At 33.4% G+C, this 18796-nt stretch overlaps 1 protein-coding gene across 1 annotated transcript in view; it reads right to left on the bottom strand.

Annotated features, from left to right (window-relative positions):
- KLHL4 (kelch like family member 4) overlaps positions 1-7651 on the bottom strand; it is a 108287-nt gene extending 100636 nt beyond the window's left edge. Inside the window, exon 1 of the mRNA XM_059910149.1 lies at positions 7108-7651. Within this exon, the coding sequence (XP_059766132.1) occupies positions 7108-7529 (422 nt within the window). The 5' untranslated portion in view covers positions 7530-7651. The remainder of the gene's footprint in view (positions 1-7107) is intronic.
- Positions 7652-18796: the final 11145 nt, after the last annotated feature.

Here is an 18796-nt window from a genome sequence, read left to right as displayed (position 1 = left end):
CCAGTATTATATCTATATATCTATTTGGGAAATAATTATTTTACAATGTTTTCAGAGTAAAACCTTATGTTGAATAAAATTTCAGTAATACTTTTTACATCCTAAAACATCAGATAATGAAAACTATTTGATTTTGATTTTCTCACTTTTAGTTACATTTTCTTAGATAGTTCTTTTTAAGTCTATTTACAAAATCTTATTTCTCAACCACTGGGATACACATTTTCCATTCTCTTTAGTGAAATTGTAATCTTAATGGAATGGAATCACCATGAATAAAATATACTCAATGGCTGTATTTTTCATTTTAGCATGGAGTAATAAAGATTTTTATATAAAGAAGTTTGTTTTATATGTGCCATTGTTTTCCTCCTAAGAGATAAACCACAGACAGTAATATGAAGAAATAGAAAAAAAGTGGCAGGCCATATTTTCATTTGAAAGCTCCAGTAAATATATACCACTTCATTAGCAACCACGGTGTTCTGGAGCGATTAAATAAAAATGAGTTTATTTATACCCAACTATGACTTTATTAATTGCTATGCCCTTAAAAGTTGGTCCAAACCAAATGATAGAATCAAGATCATGGGGTTAGGAACTGAAATTGCATGTAGTTTTTAGTTGTTAACAGAACTTTAGCTGATTTCCCTAGGATTGCCCTTAGGATAAAATCTTGTTGCTAATGTATAAGATTTTTGCATGGAGGAGGTAACAGCCCACTGATTTTGATTCGGTATCCTTCTATTCAGTTGCCAAAGAACAAAAATAAACAAAACTAACAAATAACAAACAAATAACGTACTCAATTCTTAAAATTGGGTGGTCTTCTAGTATTTATTTACTAAATCTATTTACTAAGATAGTCTTTGCTAAAATACTGTACATTTTTAAAGAAAAATTGGGATAGTATAATGATAGTATAGGGAGTTCCTATAAACCCCACATCCAATTTCCCCTATTATCAATATCTTACACTAGTCTGGCACATTTGTTACCATTAATTGACCAATTTTGATACATCATTATTAATTAAAGTCCATTCTTTATTCAGATGTCCTCAGTTTTTACCTAAAGTCCTTTTTCTTTTCCATATTGCATTTATTCATCATGTCTTCTTAGGCACTTCTTGGTTGTGACTGTTTCTCAGATTTTCATTGTTTTTGATGACATTTACAGCTTGAAGATTAAACACCAGGCATTTTGAAAAATGTTCTCCTATTTGGATTTGTCTGATGTTTTTCTCATGATTAGATTGGGATGGGGGCGATGGGTTTTATGGAGGCAGAAGACAGAAGTAAAGTGCCATTCTCATCACATCATACCAAGTATAAATACTGTCAACACTACTGAGCAGTTTTGATGTTAACCTTGATTACCTGGCTGAGAGAGTATTCTTCAGCTTTCTCCACTGTAAATGTACTCTTCCCCCACCACGCTTCCATGCTATACTCACTCTTTGAAAAGAAGTCACTATGTGCAGCCCACACTTAAGGTACAGCGTTCAGCTCCACCTCCTTGAGGACAGAGTATGTACATAAATTATTTCAAATTCTTCTGCACCAGAGATTTGTTTTTTCTGTCTTATTTATTTAATCATTGATTTATATCAATACAGACTTAAATGTTTATTTTTTACTTAGGTTTATAATACTTTTTGTTTGTTTGTTTGCTAATATTGTTCCAGCTTGGCCATTAGGAGCTTTTTCAGTTGGCTCCTGTGTCCCTTTGACATACCCCCATGATTACTTTTTTGAGGACTTTCTACTTTATGGCACAAGATATTCCAGATTCATCTTGCAGAATATTGACTTATGTTTCTTTATTAAGGATCCAGTGTTCCCCAGTCCTCCACTTCAATTTTAGTTTTTCATCTCCTTCAAATATAAGAATTTCACACTGATATACATATACACATATAGATGTATACATATGTGTGTATGTATGTGCATGTGTGTATATGTGCATATATATAGCATTGAAACTATTTTTACTTATAAGGTCATAGGAAAGAAATCAAAAAGATTAGTATTAAGGGGTAGATGTCTTACAAAAATCAGAAAGGAGATATACAAGTTTAAAAAATAAACTTTAAAGTACTAAGTGGTTGAATATTTAAGCAATGTGTAACAGGTCAATGCAATTAATATGCTGCTCCTGAAGTCACATATTAAGTAGTACCACATACTTTAAGTTCTTTATTTATATTTCCAAACGCAGAAGAAAAATGATTCTTATCTTTCAAATATCAGAAATAATTAGAGGTGCTTAATCATAATACTTAAAGAAACATGGCCCTAACATATTGCCAGATGCCTAGATGAAAAGGAGTCCCGATTTTCTCAAATATTAAATATATTTTAACTAATGTTAACTTAAATATATATGCAATACCACAACGTTAAGAATGAGTCGTGTGGACCATGGTACCTCACTCTCAGGAAAGAGGCTGTGAGTAGCAAGGATTTAAAATCAACCAACATAAGTTCCATTAGGAATTAGGAATGTTAGGAATCATTGCACTAAGTTTAAATTATATGTTAAAATATTCTAAATTTAGTAAAGCAGTTGAATAACTTATGTAGTTTTATATGGTACATTTTAACCCATCGACAAAAGGATTTAACCTTAAATTTTCTATAAACAACAATAAAACTGTAGTTAGCTCCTTATTCTTTCCTTTGAAGTAACAGTTTCTACTGAATAATGCAGTGTGAAATTAAGTAACGCAGGCCTAGTTCTGAACTTTAGAAGGCCACATTATTTTTGCCTTGTAAGAAGATAAGCAACAACAACAACAGATATCCAACAAAATAATACCCAGAGAAAGATGTGAATGTTACCTTTACATTCCAAAATTTTCCTTAGGAACACGAGAAAATATATGTAAAATATTTAGTGCCTGGAACATAGTAAAGGTCTACAAAAGGTACTTCTTATTATTTTTAATGTTGTATTATTATTGTTACTTTTCCAAAATCATCTGTTACCACTTTCCAAAATCATCTGCTACCACTCTCCCCTTTGAAAACCCTACTCCAGCTGCACTAGCCTCCTTGTGTTTAAACATATCAAGCACACTCCCATCTCAGGGCTCTTGAAATTGCTGTTCTGTCTTCCTGGAAAGCACTCCCTGTAAATACCCAGGTACCTTACTTCTTACTTTATGAGAAACAATATTACAATAGGCTTCATTATTTAAGATTTCTCTTATGCATAAATATTTCCCAAGCATATTCCATATCACAGATGTATCTGTGTTGAGGATAAAGATGCACAATACACTTTGGCCCTATCTGAATTGTTTTGTTAAGAAAGCAAATACACCATCATGTGTCTATTTTCACAAAGGACACAGGGACCACTGTACATGAGGCATATGGTCTGCTGGCTGAATAGCCAGAACCTCAGAGGACAAAATGGCACCATGGTTAACAGGATGGCTGGAAAGCCTCCTCTGTGACCATGGGATATGCATGTGATCTTAAAATCACTATAATAAACAACAAGTCAGGACACATTTTTGAATTCACCAGTTAAGGGTGTTCGGAACATTAATCAATGGACTGTGTGGGGACATGTGGCATTGATGTGAATAGAAAAAATATGGATGGAGGTTAGGGGCTCCCCTGTAGCACAGCAGCAGTAACCTCTCATTTGTTTGAATTTTTGAGTCAGACATCCTCATGGCTGCCTCTTCATTTAGATGACCTCACTTCATTTAGATCTCTGCTCAAATGTTACCTCATCAGAAAGGCCTTCCCTATCTAAAGGAGTATCCCTTCTTCACTCTATTCTCTCTAATTATTTTTTCTTCATACTACTTACAACCACTTAAGTACCACATTTTGGTTTATTTTTATTATCTCTCTCTCCCCATTAGAATGTATACTCTATGAAAACACGTTCTCTGTTTTGATCCTGTTTTATCCCCAGTGCCTAGAAGTGTGCCTGACACCCAATGGTGCTCAATATTTGTGGAATGAATTATTAATTAATTCTAAGTCTTATTCATCCAATCCCCCCTTCTTTGGGATATCAAAGTATATAGTGCCAGCTGCTCTTTTCTTTTTTCTAGGCAAGCTCACTTGAAAATTGAAAAGGTCTCAAATGGAGGGAATTTGGAGTTTTGTCTAACAGTGCAATACTGGCAAAGATATACAAAATCATATATCATACAGTTAGTAATTTATGCAAAGACCAAAAGCCGCAACAGGTAGTATGAGGTTATGATCCCCATTCCTGCTAATTCTTTAAAACTAAACACCCCTGTGAATCTCCAGCTTTGCACTGGGGCATGTTGTTCTGGGCCCATACACAGATCATCAGCATTTTATTCAATGTTCTCAAGCGCAATGAGGAGATAACCGCATTTGTCTTGGCAAATGCAGTTTACCACTTTATACACCTGGGTACTTAGGCAATCATCTCTTTATGAGCAGTTAAAATATATATATATATATATATATATATATATATATATATATATAAAATCTTATAACTAAATATTCTGTAATATAAAGGCATAATCATAATACACTTAAAATATTCTGATTTTTGGAATTCTAGGGATGAAATAAAGAAAAGAAAGGACGTTGAGCAAGGTCATTATGGGGAAGCAAAGATGCAGAATTAGTAGATAACTAGGACAAAAAGAAAATGATAATTGAGCCCAGACCTCTGATGACAGGCATACTGATATATGCATACTCACGGTGTGGGATCATGATACAGAGTTGCTCATAAATGAAGTACATACTATATTTCAATTACATAGGAATGTATTGGGGTTTTTAAATCCCATAAAAACATATTAATATAACTTTAATACCTTGGCTTTACTATCTGTTTTAGTAATAATGGTAGTTTATTCAACTATATTACATGCTAGTAATTTAGTCCATTCTCTCTATTAATCCCCTGCAATATTTGTAGGAAGCAGGATGGCTTAAAGACCTTTATTTTGCCCCAAGTGTTAGAGCCCATCTTGTGTTCTCCACACTGACTGCCGTTTTTGTTTGTTTGTTTGTTTTTTTTAACCACAAGAGTTCTATTGAGGGGATAACAGGTTGCTGCCAACTTCGCAGGATTTTTTCCTCCTGCTTCTCAATTTTGTTGAAAAAGAGAGGCATTAGAAAAACGGGGAATAAGAGAGTTCCTTATCAAACTCTCTTTACCCAAGATGAAACAATTCAGAATAGGTAATGATAGATTAATAAACCATCATATTTCAATTAATAAGGCCCTCAATTTACCCCTTCTGTTCTGCTTAAAATATCCTTGGCACATCTATAAAACCACTTCCTGTATTTATTTTAAGAAAATATTAACTTTCCACTGTAACCATATGATATTTAACAGAACATTTTTTAGAACATGAACACTATCAAGAATAAAATAAAAAGAGAAATATATTTAAAAAATATTACTTGGTGACACTTTATATTTGACATTTTATCTGGCATTTTTATTTAGCAGCTAATTTATTGTAAATATATTCTCATGCTGGAAAATCAGTTTAGGGATCCTCAAAGAATTTTGTCAGGAAGTCACAGTGGATAATTTAAATTACTCTACAACAGAGTCAAATGTGCTTAATATTAACTTCCAAATTCAGCAGTTTTTAAAATTGTTGTTCATGGTGAGGGGAAATAATTTGAAAACCTGCTGAATCTAAAGTATAGATTATATATTACTTTGAAATCCAAGTATTTGTACTAAATACAACCTGCAATCCCAAAAGTCATATAGCATTTTCTGGAGTAATCACAAAAATATTTAGGAAAATTCTTACATACACATTTTATTTCTTAAGACATCTGTATCACAATCTATTATTATACTTAAATTCATTTCAAAAAATCATTTCATTATTTACATTTCATACAGAAAGACTGAGTTCGTATAAAAGTATCATTTTGCACAGTTGCTTTGTCTTTTGCCATAATGTTGTTATGCTATTTTTTCTATTGATTATGTTTTGAAATTATGGAAGCAAGGAACTGTCAGGTAGATATATTGCAAAAACATATCTAGAAGCAAATTTGCCAGTCCTTCTCCTCTAAACTTATGTAGAGACACAGTATACAGATACACAGTATACACAATATCCAGATTTCTAAATAAGTTAACATACCTTCACATTGAACTGCTATAAAATTTAAGGCATTTCAAAAATACCTTTTTCTGTAGCTCTTTTACACTTTAATTACATTACCAAAATCGTTAATTGTGTCTACAACATGTTGGGGAAATAAAATCTGATAATGAAAAAAGAAAAAAAAAAGTAACGATCTACTAGATTAAGTTATGTTAGACAATATTAGAGGAGGGAACATAATTTCCTTCGACTCAAATAATTCTGGTGGACAGAAAAATAAAGTCAAATATTTTATGAGCTATACTTAAACTATACTTTATTATCACTTCTTATTCAATTTTAATATTCTGAAACACCCGACATGTTCCATTTCCTACTTTAAGATCTCACTGCTGTAAGCAACATTTCATTACTTGCTTTATGCAAAATATTTTCATAATTGAAAACTAGCTATGAAACTAACACAACTTGAAATAAATCTCAAATGCCAAAGGAAACTGTTCTGTACTCTCACATAAAGATAACATTTATCAAGCGTCAATATAGCAACCACGTACTAAGGAGCAGATAAGGATGTGCTGAGTAGTCGGAGCTTGTATTTTGTCAGAGTTGGCCTGACAAAGTCAGAAAGAGTTCTATATAATTCATCACACTTGTACAAAAAATCATAACTACTTGAACATTCAAGCCATAGAGGATATATACAGAAAATTAGCAATTATAATAAACATCTCTTAGAACTGAAACAGTATTCTTAATGGAATCGGAATGGAATAGGAAAAGTAAACTCACAACTCTAAAGCATATATCCCACTAATTATCAAAATGAATGTATTATTACTATTTTCCTTTATAGACTTAAAGGAGGGGGTTACTTGGAGACCCTGATTGGCTGCATACAAATTCAGAGATTATTATAACACTTTTATTTAAACATTAAATAAGAGTTTTAGAGGATAAGTTAACCTAAGCTATGACTTTGTTGTTATATTTTCGAAAACTCCTACCTTGCTGTAGAATCTTCTGTATTGTCATCAGCCATCATCTCCAAATCTTGTGAGTGTTTCTCACAAGCTTCTTTAAACAAATTCTCTTCTGGAACTGCTTTAGGAGTATCTTCATTTGATCGAAGATGTTCTATCAGGTTTTGTGAGTGCCAATTCTGAAGGGCTCTTTGATGGGCAGGGGCCGATCCTGGCACTGGTGCCAGTATGTTGTGGTGGACAGGACTATTGCTTTTCTTCAGTCCATTTCTGTCCCGAGAGTGGTTCTTCAACCTGCCCTGAACCGGGGTCCCTCTATGCTCATATCCTTCCTGCTGAAGGCAGTTTCCAGTGTTGGGCGAACCTTGAGAAGGATGACTAAACCACCTCCAGCGTAGCCTTAGGATCTGTTTCACATCAAACTCTTTCTTGCCAGACACTGACATCGTTGCAGGAGGAAAGACAAAAGCCTTCTCTCACAGAAAGGAAACAGCCTTTGTTATCTCTTGTTTCTCTGCCTCTTCTGTAGGACTAACAAAAGCACAAGTGCGAGAGCAGTCTTTCTTGCTCCCCCTCCCCCGCTGTCTGTGGTATACTGTGAATACTTCTAGCTTTCCAGCTGAAGCAGAAAGCTGCAGCTAACAGTGTAGGTGGGAACCCATACTGACAGGATGATGAGGTCAGACCTTAAACAAGTAAATCAGCTTAGCACAGGAAAGCAGCTACCACAACACACTCCAGCTGCTAGATTTGCACGCTCCCAGGCCTCCCGCCTGGACTTGCAAATATCTAACCCAGCTCCTTCCTAACTGAAGTACAGTAGCTTCAGCCTTTAAATCCAAGCAAGTGAGCAAAAGCAAAGTGTTTAAACTAACTTCCTTCTAGATCCCACTCACCCCATCCCCTGCAAGATTTCATTTCCTGGCAACCCACTTTTAAAAATGTGCCACTTTGTCCTAGGAGAATTTGTAACAAGGAATTCATTATGATCTATTTTGGGGTTCTTATGGAAAATTTTATGGTGGTTCATTAAGGGAAAACATCTTGTCATCAGTCCCCTCATGCACGTTTGTAGTTATTTTTACAAAATATCTGAAAATGTGAGTGTCTTTATAGAAATATTTGCTTGAAAACCTGAACAATTCCAGAAACATAAGAAACTGTTGTTTACCCATGACTAAAAACACACACTCCACTAGGGAATGTCATAACAGTATTTTAAGTCTACAGCTGAAGGAAAAGAGCAGTGTTTTTCTAAGCTCATTAGGTTAGAAGACATGTCTTCTCTCAGGAACCAAAACTTGAAAACCAATAGTTCATCCTGGCTCCATGCCAGTATAAACACTTCCTTATCATGCTCTTTACTTTCACAGGCAGTGTTAAAGGTCTATTTTCTTTGTTCAAAAGTCCGTATGAGAGGATGCAAAAGCATGTTTTGAAGTAACTCCAAATTGTCACATAACTCAGTAATAACTGTGCACAAAGTACTTTGAGGTATGAATCAGGATCACTACTGTGTACAGGGATAAATGTTTCTATAACAGTATTGTATCAGGAATGTATTCACCAATGCCATTTTGAAATTTAGTTTGAATTTTATAACTTCCATGTCATGCATACATGTGATAAGGGGGAATTGTACCACTGGATCCTTAGAAAGAATATTGTAATTGTAAGGATTTGATTTTAGTTCTGCCTTTACAGTTAATGAGCTGTATGATCTTGGACAAGTCATTTTACTTCTTTACATCAGTTTTGAAGAACTGATATGGAGGCTGAACAAATTTCCAAGTTTATACTTGCAATGGATTTTTAAAAATTTGGAAATAGAGAATAAAATGAATATCTTTTTGTAAGTTTTGGTAGATATTTTACCTGCAATTTTTTATAAATCTAATTATACTTTTTCCTTTCCCCTCTTGCTGTGGTAGGTGTAATGGGAAATTTATGTGTCAACTTAAATGGGCTACAGGGTACCCAGATATTTGGTCAAACATTGTTTTGGGTGTTTCTGTGAAGGTGTTTTTGGATGAGTTTAACATTTAAATCAACAGACTAATAGATTGTCTTCCCTAGTGTGGGTGGGCCTCTTCTAATCAGTTGAAAGCCTGAATAAGCAGAATACTGACACTTCCTCAAATAAGAGGAAATTTCTCCTGCCTGACAGCCATCAAGCTGGGACCTCATTTTTCTTCTTTTGTTTTCCTGACTTCAGGCTCAAAATGAAATATTGACTCTTCTTGGGTCTCAAGCCTGCTGGCCTTTGGATTAAAACTATATCATCAGCCCTCCTGGGTCTCCAACTTGCTGACTACAGATCTTGGGACTTGTCAGGCTCCATAATTATGTGAGCCAATTCCTTATAATAAATCAATTTCTATCTATCTATCTATCTATCTATCTATCTATCTATCTATCTATCATCTATCTATCGATCTACCTATCTACATCTCTATCTCTCTATCTATCTATATTTTTCTAATACTAAGCAATTAATAAATACACACTGATAGATATATAGTTGATTTTTATACCAATTACGAGCAGGTTACTCCCATCTTCAATTTTCCAAACTATTTTCCAATAGGATCCTTAAGCCTCAGTGTTCGCATGTATCATCCTTTCTCCTTGGTGAATGTGTTGTCTGCTGCTGTTACTTAGCATATAAATAATTGAAGAGAATCTCAAATAGTTCTTTTGATGAGCCCCAGACACAGTGAGTCCTGGCAACTAAACATGAATTACCTTTCTGTTATCTGCGTAGATAACATTCCAAGTAAATGTCTAGTCAAGATTTGTATTTTAGGCCTTTGTATTCCCCACTGTGCCTAAAACACAATGTTGGACATAGAGTAAGCGAACTGTAAATACCAGGCAGAATGAATAAAACATTATAATAGAAGTGTAAATAGTATGTGGTAGGCACAAGAAGAATTACTGATTTGGCCATCTAAGCAGCTCTAAATAATACCTTCTTGGATACTAAGAATCTACAACTTTATTTTCCTAATATGTTCCCTGAGCTTGTTAATGATTCAGATATAATTGTGTATTTCCCTGTGTACCTTTTATAAGATGAATAGTAACTAATACCTGTTAAAATCTAAACACTGATAGTACAGTACTCTATATGATTCTACCGAGAATGCGCTTTATTAAAGTATGCAGATGATGGCCATTTTCTTAGATCTTGGACACAGAATTGTAGAATGACTAAGAAAGTATTGTCTAGAAAATAAAGAGAATAATATTTTATGAAGCATGAGGGTTCCTTTTAAGTTTCTCATTATAAAGGAAAGATTTAAGCATATTAAAACAAAAATAAAGATGTCTGTGAGGATAGGAACCATATTTTATTAATCATCTCCTACCCATTGCCTTACTATCTACTTGGTATCTAGTAACTATTTAATATAGGTAGAATTAATGAATGACAATTTCTAAATGATTTTATTATCACAGAACTTACTGTCTCAGTAAGTGCTGGAATTTTAAAATGAAAATGCCAAAATGGTTATGGGCTAAAATACCCTTCTAAATAATTAACGATTATACAAGTAGGGGGACAAGCCTGCAAACGAATTGAAATCTCCCAGTAACTTAGCAGCCATACACTCTCTTGATGTTGCATTCTGAGTAAAATCCTGGCCAGTAAATTAAATTAGTCAGCTGCTGGGACACTTCAGAAGTTAACATTATTCAAATGTACTTAGGAATACTTAGTTTTATTTCTTTCCCAGAATTATATGATTATACAACTTAAAGAAAAATAACATGGTTATAGATTTCTGTGTAGTAAAGGCTGTACATAACAACTTATCACGGTCCTGATGTGGAACTATTCACTTGGCACAAACCACAGCAGGTAGTGCTATGGTGAAAAGAAAAACAATATCAGATTTAGAAAGCTTGGATGCTAAACACATGGCTCTTAACCAATCCTGTCTTAAGTTACTGCACCCAAAATCACTACAAAATGTTGAAAGAGGCTAAAAAACATTAACATTGACTCATAGTCCCTGTCAGTTTCCTGACCCTGCAAAAGGAGATCAAAGAATTGAATGATACTGCTATAACAAAACTTCCTCAATTTATATCCACTTATTTAGGTGAACTAACTTTTTTCAGTGCTCATATCTGTAAAAACAAACAAATAAACAAAAATAAGTTTTGCTCACACCTGTCTCATTCCAGCAAAAAGTAATATCCATTGTTGTTACTTGAACTTAGCACAAAAGCAAGCTCATTTGTCCTTACTAACAGTACATTCCCAGTAAAATTTTAATATGTGTTTAATATCTTTTATAAATATAAAATGCACCTATGTTGTTTTGTTTAATTATTAGACTAATAGTTATAATGCTCCTTCAAGGAAAAAAATTATACTTAGAGTCAAAGGAAATTAAAAATAATCAATTTATGTATATATTTTTGTTGCAGGAATTATAAGATAATCAATAAAATACTTTTTGACAAAATATATTATGTTAGGAAATGATTATTTTAGAAAAGTTGAATGAAAATATAGGTTCAAGGAGAAAGTGAACTATTTAAAATTTCTGCTTCTAAAGAAAGTTTTCCCATGTATTATTAAATTAATGATAGAGGTATCAAATCACCACAGTATTTATTATATTCCATTGGATATATTTGAAAGAGTGATTTAAAAGATTTATTTTGAAATACCAATATTTTCAAATATGCTGGAAATTACACTCCTTGCAGCTATTTAAATGTATGATACAATATTTTAAATGTGAGCTTTGTAATGTATCAGGCTGTACAATGTTTTTCAAACTTTTTGTAGGGGTTATGTGGAGCAAAAATGTTTGAAGACAACATTTTGCTAAACGCTAACATTTGCTCAAGGCTAACTCAAATTTGAAAGAACATAACTTGATTTTAATCCCCTTTCTGTTCCATTTCATAGGTAAGTTAATTAGGGATGTTCTACAGTAGCTTTCTACAAATGCTCCACATTTATCCCTCACTTAGTTCCCTTGAAATTTGACTGCTGCCCCTTTCTCTATATTGAAACTGTTCATTCCAATGCAACTGTTCTCAGACTTTAGTGAATCAAGACTTTACATATGTTACTTATTAAAACTATAGATTCTGATTAGTTTTGAGGTAGGGTACAGAAATCTGCCGTTTCAACAATCACTCTAGATGATTCCCTTTGTAGATGGCCCACAGATCACAATTTAAGAAATAGTGTTTTAAAGTAATCAATAGGAATTGTAAGACAGGGATGATTATCTTCATTAAATAATGTTCAAAGAACAGTGGGAGTTAAAAATAAACTTGTGCTTTGGTCACAACCCACATGTCACCTTTGTTCAACATAACAACTCATACACTTTAAACATTTTTTATTCATTTGGAGCCTCAGTTTACTGTCTGAAGATAAACTTCAAGCTGTGTACAAATATTTTCTTTTTAATATTTTGTACTGGAAGCTAAAATCACTCATTGCTGAGTTACCAAATCAACAGTAATTAAGTCACCTATAAAAAGCAATATATACACATCTATAGGAATATAAACATGACAATTTTCCAGCCACATAACTATAATTGACTTGGACCCAGGTAGGTAATAGGGTAAAAGGGAGAGAGATGTTTTGTGTTTCTTCTTTATTACCTACAGTGGGTAGCAGAGTGCTGAACAGAGAAACAAGTGAGTTCTATCATTTGGTAGTACTGTGATGATGAGCTAACTGATTAACTCTCATTCATTCATTCAACAGACAAGTGATGGAGAAACAAGAAGTCGAGAAGGAACATTCAAGTTGGAGGAGGTTGACAGATGAAGTCTAGGGATAAAGCTGGTTGAGATCAAAAGAGAGCAGCCAGAGCACATGGGAGATAATATATAAGGATAAAGCCATTGAGAACCCCACCAAATATTGCATTAATGCCTCATTAAACCCTGTGGGAGGGCATCTCTGTTCTGGGAAGACTTGCATTATCTTCATCTTGGATTGCTAGGTATGCCACCTGCTATCTCAGTCCCTGTCTCCTTTTTATGCTACCCATAAAATGGTGGCCAAAAAAAAAAAAGTAACCAATGATATGTCCCTAGTTGAATACAACTATTCTCATTGCTTATTTACTTAACGGCTTTTTTTTCATTTATGACTTCATTCATTCATTCATCCAACAGAAACTTATTGAGGGCGTACTATAAGCCAGGCTTTGAGGATGCAAATATGATTGCATTGTTCTTGCTCACAAGAACTTACCTTTTGCACTACTGACCATCCCATCTTTTTTGAAGCCTCCTCCTCCTTATCTTTCTTAAAATACTGTCTTTCCCTACCCTCTGTGGCCTGGTTTGCATTATTCTTTCCTCTTCCCCTGACATCTACCAGTGAGCAAGTCTTAAGTTTCAGGTTTGTATCACTGCTTTTACTATTTTACACTAACTGTCTTGTAAAGTGTATTCACCTTCAGATTTGAGCTATGATCTCTATGTCAGTGATTCCTAAATCTTTCTTTTAAGACACTCTATGATCTATATTTTGGATCCAAATATAGCTAGTTCTCTAGCTGCCTACAAGAACCTACTATATAAAAAGTGTTTACCTCTATTTCATGACTATTGAACCCTCAAGAATCTGTATGCTGAGATAACAGTGTATAACAGAAGATGAATATCAGTTATTCCATAGGGTGATTACCTTGGATTAAATTTTTGCTGACTTTGGATTAAACAGAAGTGGTTTTAGAAACAAAATTTTACTCTAAATATTTTTTTTTAAATTATCTTGGCCCTAAGCAGTGTGAACCTGACTGTAAATATAAACATGGACATTGGTCTTTAATTATATGAAATTATGATATATTTTAATGTTAGCTACCATAAATAAATACATGTTCAATATCACAAATATGTTCAGATGTAGTCATAACCTATTTTAATATTTAGTAAAATACAATCCTTTATTTTCAATTTTATTGAATAGATAAAAAGTTATTCTTATTCATTGTTTACCTTCAGTCATGAAGAAATGAAATGAAAATATGATTTGTTGAGACAAATTAAAATCATAAATTTTCACATTACAACTATTTAGATTCATTTCCAAGACCATGTGAAGTGGGAAATTGAGAACATAATCCAGAAATATTACACTACCAAACATACTAGGGAGGAAAGAATATCTAAATTACCCCAAATTGCTTACCATTATGATGGAATCCATTAAAAGACTAATTGTATACATTATATTTAATCATGAGTAATAAAAATAAGACCAATTTTACTATTTTAAACTGAAGCCCTTTTCCTCATTTCAGAATGGAAACTTGAAAAGAGTAAAGTAATATACAATGGCAGAACAGAGTTTTTTTTGTTTTCTGCGACTGTGTACATGTGTATGTATGTGTGCATTTAATAGATCCTTTTATTTTTCAGGTTGTTTTTGGCCTTTTTAGAAGCCTCATGCCAGATATCTCATATATAATGAAGAAACTGCATATGATACAACTGAAGCAGGCAAAGGATGAATCTGAATTATCTATAATAGCTTGTATTAGTAAGTCCACAGTTATAGATGAAGTCAAAATCTAAATTCCACAAGGATTTTAATTATATTTGTTTTCCAAACATTTTGTAAAATGAGAAAAGAGCTTCTGGGAGAAACTTGAAAGAGAATTTAGAAATTACAACATAACAACCTCCCCCAAATTTCTGTGTACAGAACAGTATAATATTTCATAAATACAAATCCTTCAATGCAGCCTTCATGTGATGTGTATGTGTGTTTGTAAAAACACAGAAAAAAATATATATATAACATGAACCAAATCATGTCCTGTAGACTAAAAAAAAAAACCAAAAAAACCCCCAAACTTCAAGCAGTACATTCTATGCCAAAATGTCAATAATACAATTTTTCTTCTCTGATCACTACACAAGTACACAGATAGGCAAACAGTCCCTGTCAAAGGCACACAGGTATAGTTATATGCTGATAAGCACACATATATACAAACACACATTGAATTCAGGTAGTTAGAAATTTAAGAGAGTAAAGAACTTTAATCTCTACTAAATTCTAACTCAATTGTATGAACTTACAAGTCAGACCTACAAAATCACAGTTACCTGGTTAGCAACACACTTTGGCTTTAAGAAATTCATTCAAAATAATACACATACATGCATATGTATTATGTACATTCTCATAGTCATTACATAGAGAAGAAATTTACATTAATATAATGTCACTTCATCTTGGTAACCTGTCTTTCACAAGTAATTCCTCTATATGTTGATTATCAATGCCTCATTTAGAATTGACAGTTGAAGTATAAAAATTAACTGTAGTTTCAGAAAATTATTGAGTATATATTTGTGGTATAAATATATTCACTATAGATATTTGCATTCAATGGATTATGAGAAGTAAATTCATATATCGAGGGTTGTACCGATAATTCAATTCAGGCACTATTTACGAACTACTTATTATGAACAAAGCATTGCTAGGTAATGGGAGATATTTACAGTCCAGTAAAAAATAAGAATTTTGGGCTTCCCTGGTGGCGCAGTGGTTGAGACTCTGCCTGCCAATGCAGGGGACACGGGTTCGAGCCCTGGTCTGGGAAGATCCCACATGCTGCGGAACAGCCGGGCCCGTGAGCCACAGTTACTGAGCCTGCGCGTCTGGAGCCTGTGCTCCGCAACAAGAGAGGCCGCGATAGTGAGAGGCCCGTGCACCGCGATGAGGAGTGGCCCCCACTTGCTGCAACTGGAGAAAGCCCTCACACAGAAATGAAGACCCAACACAGCCAAAAATAAATAAATAAATTTCTAAAAAAAAATATATATAAGAATTTTAGGAAGATAAATAGAGCAATATTGTGAAGGATGGATTACAGCAAAAAGAGAGGGAAACTGAAAATCAGGAGGCTGCTGCAACAGCATAGATAAAAGGTTAAAAGAGCCTGAATCATAATGATGGAAATGGGAAGTTGGGGAAAATCATGAATGAAATCATGAAGTAGCATGAACAGCATCTGATGACTGATTATATATGGATGTTGATATGAAGACATGAATCACAAATAACTATTTAGTTTCTGCCCTTGGTAACTTAAAGGTGGATGATGCAACAGGAAATAAAAAGTAAATAAGAACAACTTCTCAGGTGGAATGTGAAAGTACAAGATGCAGAATGATGTAGGTTGAGTTTGATATCCCACTGGCATGGATCTGTTCAGTTGGTATTTGGAAATTTAGATCTGGAGCTCAATACAGAGCTCAAGGGTGGAGATGAAGATTTAAGAATTTTCCACCTAAGAGTTGATTATTAAAAGCTTATGAGTGGATCAGTTCACACAGAGATGTCTGTGAGGGTGGAAGGCAGAGAAAAAGGAAAAGACAGAGGAAACAATTTAGGAAATGTTTTTAGTGAGAGCCCAAGGTTCTCCATATTCTAAAGAAATACAGAATTAGAAAGAAAAGAGATTAAAATTGTTACACCAAAACCTAAATGAATTAGGCATAATAAACAAGACTCAAAGTAATTTCAATAGAGTTTAAGTTATGCTGTTATATAATATAGCACAGAAGACAGAGCTCATGTTCACAAGGTCAGAAATTTTAAGGATAACTCTGTGCTTGGTATCTGCCTAGATATTACAATGTTTCACCTAAAGAGTAACAGGAGAGCAAATTTCATGAGTCATTTTTTATATTAACTACCTATTAGAATACTGAGGTGCAGGCTGAAGAAATTCACATAATATACATTATGTAAACCATATTTCTAGCTGTCTTGGAGATATGAATCGTGAGAACAGATGAAACTGTGTACACAAATGTAAAATCTTACCTGAAGCTTTCCATAGGCAATTGGAAATCTCAATTAATATCAAGCCTGAGTGAGTATTATATATTGAAGTTAATAATAATTTAAGGGCTCCATTTAACAGTTTTATTTCTTTAAAATCTGATTAATGTCTCCTTGGTCATGCAGAAATGATGAGTTCCATGAAAAGGTATACTTAGCTTACAGTTAAAATGTTTTGAACAAAATGCCATTTGAAAAGAATGGCCTAGGATTATCAGGGCATGTGGCTTCAAAGACATCTCTGGATTAAATAGAGACATAAAATGGATGTAGCCTAGTCATCAAGAGATAACTAGAGAGATATGACTAAAGATTTTACAGAGAAATCTTTGAACTGATCCTATTTTCAGTTCCCTTACTTACGTGTTCTGTGAACAAAATCATAAAAACTGCCTTGTGACCCAGGTCGTTTTTGTAAAAGAAAGTAAAGAACAACATGCCCTTTCCCTAGCTTGTGAGATATTATGAGGGTAAGAAGAGCAGTTTAATCTATAAGGTGTTTATAGTCGTCTAGAAACAAAGTAAAAATATAATTTCTCATTATAAAACCATTATTTCAGAGGATTTTACTGTTGGAAAAAATTTATTTCAGCACATCCCTATGTTTTATGGAATATCATAAAAAATAAAGAAAATTCGTAGTCCTCAATACTGAGTAAATTGCTAGCTAATGGGATGGGCAGAACATATTGGGATGATTGGAAGTGTGGTTAAGAGTTAAAAGGAGTTACTGTTATCTCATAAAGAAGGTAAATGAAGTGTTCTTCTTAGAGTTAACAGTTCACTTTAATGATGTCATTTATCTCTTCTAAGTAAGCTTATAAACATGGCTGTCAGTTTAGAATGATTAAAGCAAAGTAATAAGGAAATGTGGAGAAGTGCACTATTTGTGCTGTCCAAGGAGAGAGAGAGAGAGAAAAAAAAATGCTAGCCTCTTTCAGTACAAAATATATGAAAGCTAACATTTTAGTCTTGATTTTTAAAACTGTGTTAGTTTACATTACAAAAAAGCTATATTCTGCCAAAACATTTTACTGAATTTTGCTTTAGTATGTAAACTCTGTTCTCATAAAACTGCTGTCTGTACACACACACACACACACAGTTTCCTGTGTAGTAAATTGATACTATCCACAACTATTTTGCAAAAATATGTTAAATTTAGCCAAAAAATATAAAAAGAGGGCAATGTATGTGAAGAGCCAATTCAGAAGTGAAGGAAAAACTTCATGTCCCCCAAAAATGTGAAGGAAAGCTCAGAATCACGTGTGATCAGAAAAGTGCAAATGAAAAATAAAAGTGAAATCAAATTTCATGTCCATCGAATTGGCACAAATTTAAGTCTTAAAATACCAAGAATTGACAAGGACATGAGGTTATGTCAGAAGAGTTACATTTAAATGATTAGTAAAATCATTTGTGGTTTCCATACAAATTTTAGAATTATTTGTTCTAGTTCTGTGAAAAATGCCATTACTATTTTGATAGGGATTACATTGAATCTGTAGATTTACTTGAGGGATATGGTCATTTTAACAATATTAATTCTTCCAATAGATGAGCATGGTGTAACTTTCCATTTGCTTGTGTCATTTTCAATTTCTTTCATCAGTGTCTTATAGTTTTCTTTTACCTCCTTGATTCAGTTTATTCTTAGGTATGTTATTCTTTTTGATGCAACTGTATATGGGATTCTTTTTCTTCCTTTCTCCTTCTGATAGTTTGTTGATAATATATAGAAGCACAACAGATTTTTGTACATTAATTTCATATCCTGCAACTTTACCAAAGTCATTGATGAATTACAGTAGTTTTTTGGTTGTGTCTTTAGGATTTTCTATATATAGTATC

This window comes from Balaenoptera ricei, chromosome X (assembly GCF_028023285.1).
Source record: "Balaenoptera ricei isolate mBalRic1 chromosome X, mBalRic1.hap2, whole genome shotgun sequence".
In the NCBI taxonomy this organism is placed as follows: Eukaryota; Metazoa; Chordata; class Mammalia; order Artiodactyla; family Balaenopteridae; genus Balaenoptera; species Balaenoptera ricei.
Note: the sequence above shows the minus strand (reverse complement) of the source record. Positions and strands in the feature narration are given on the sequence as shown.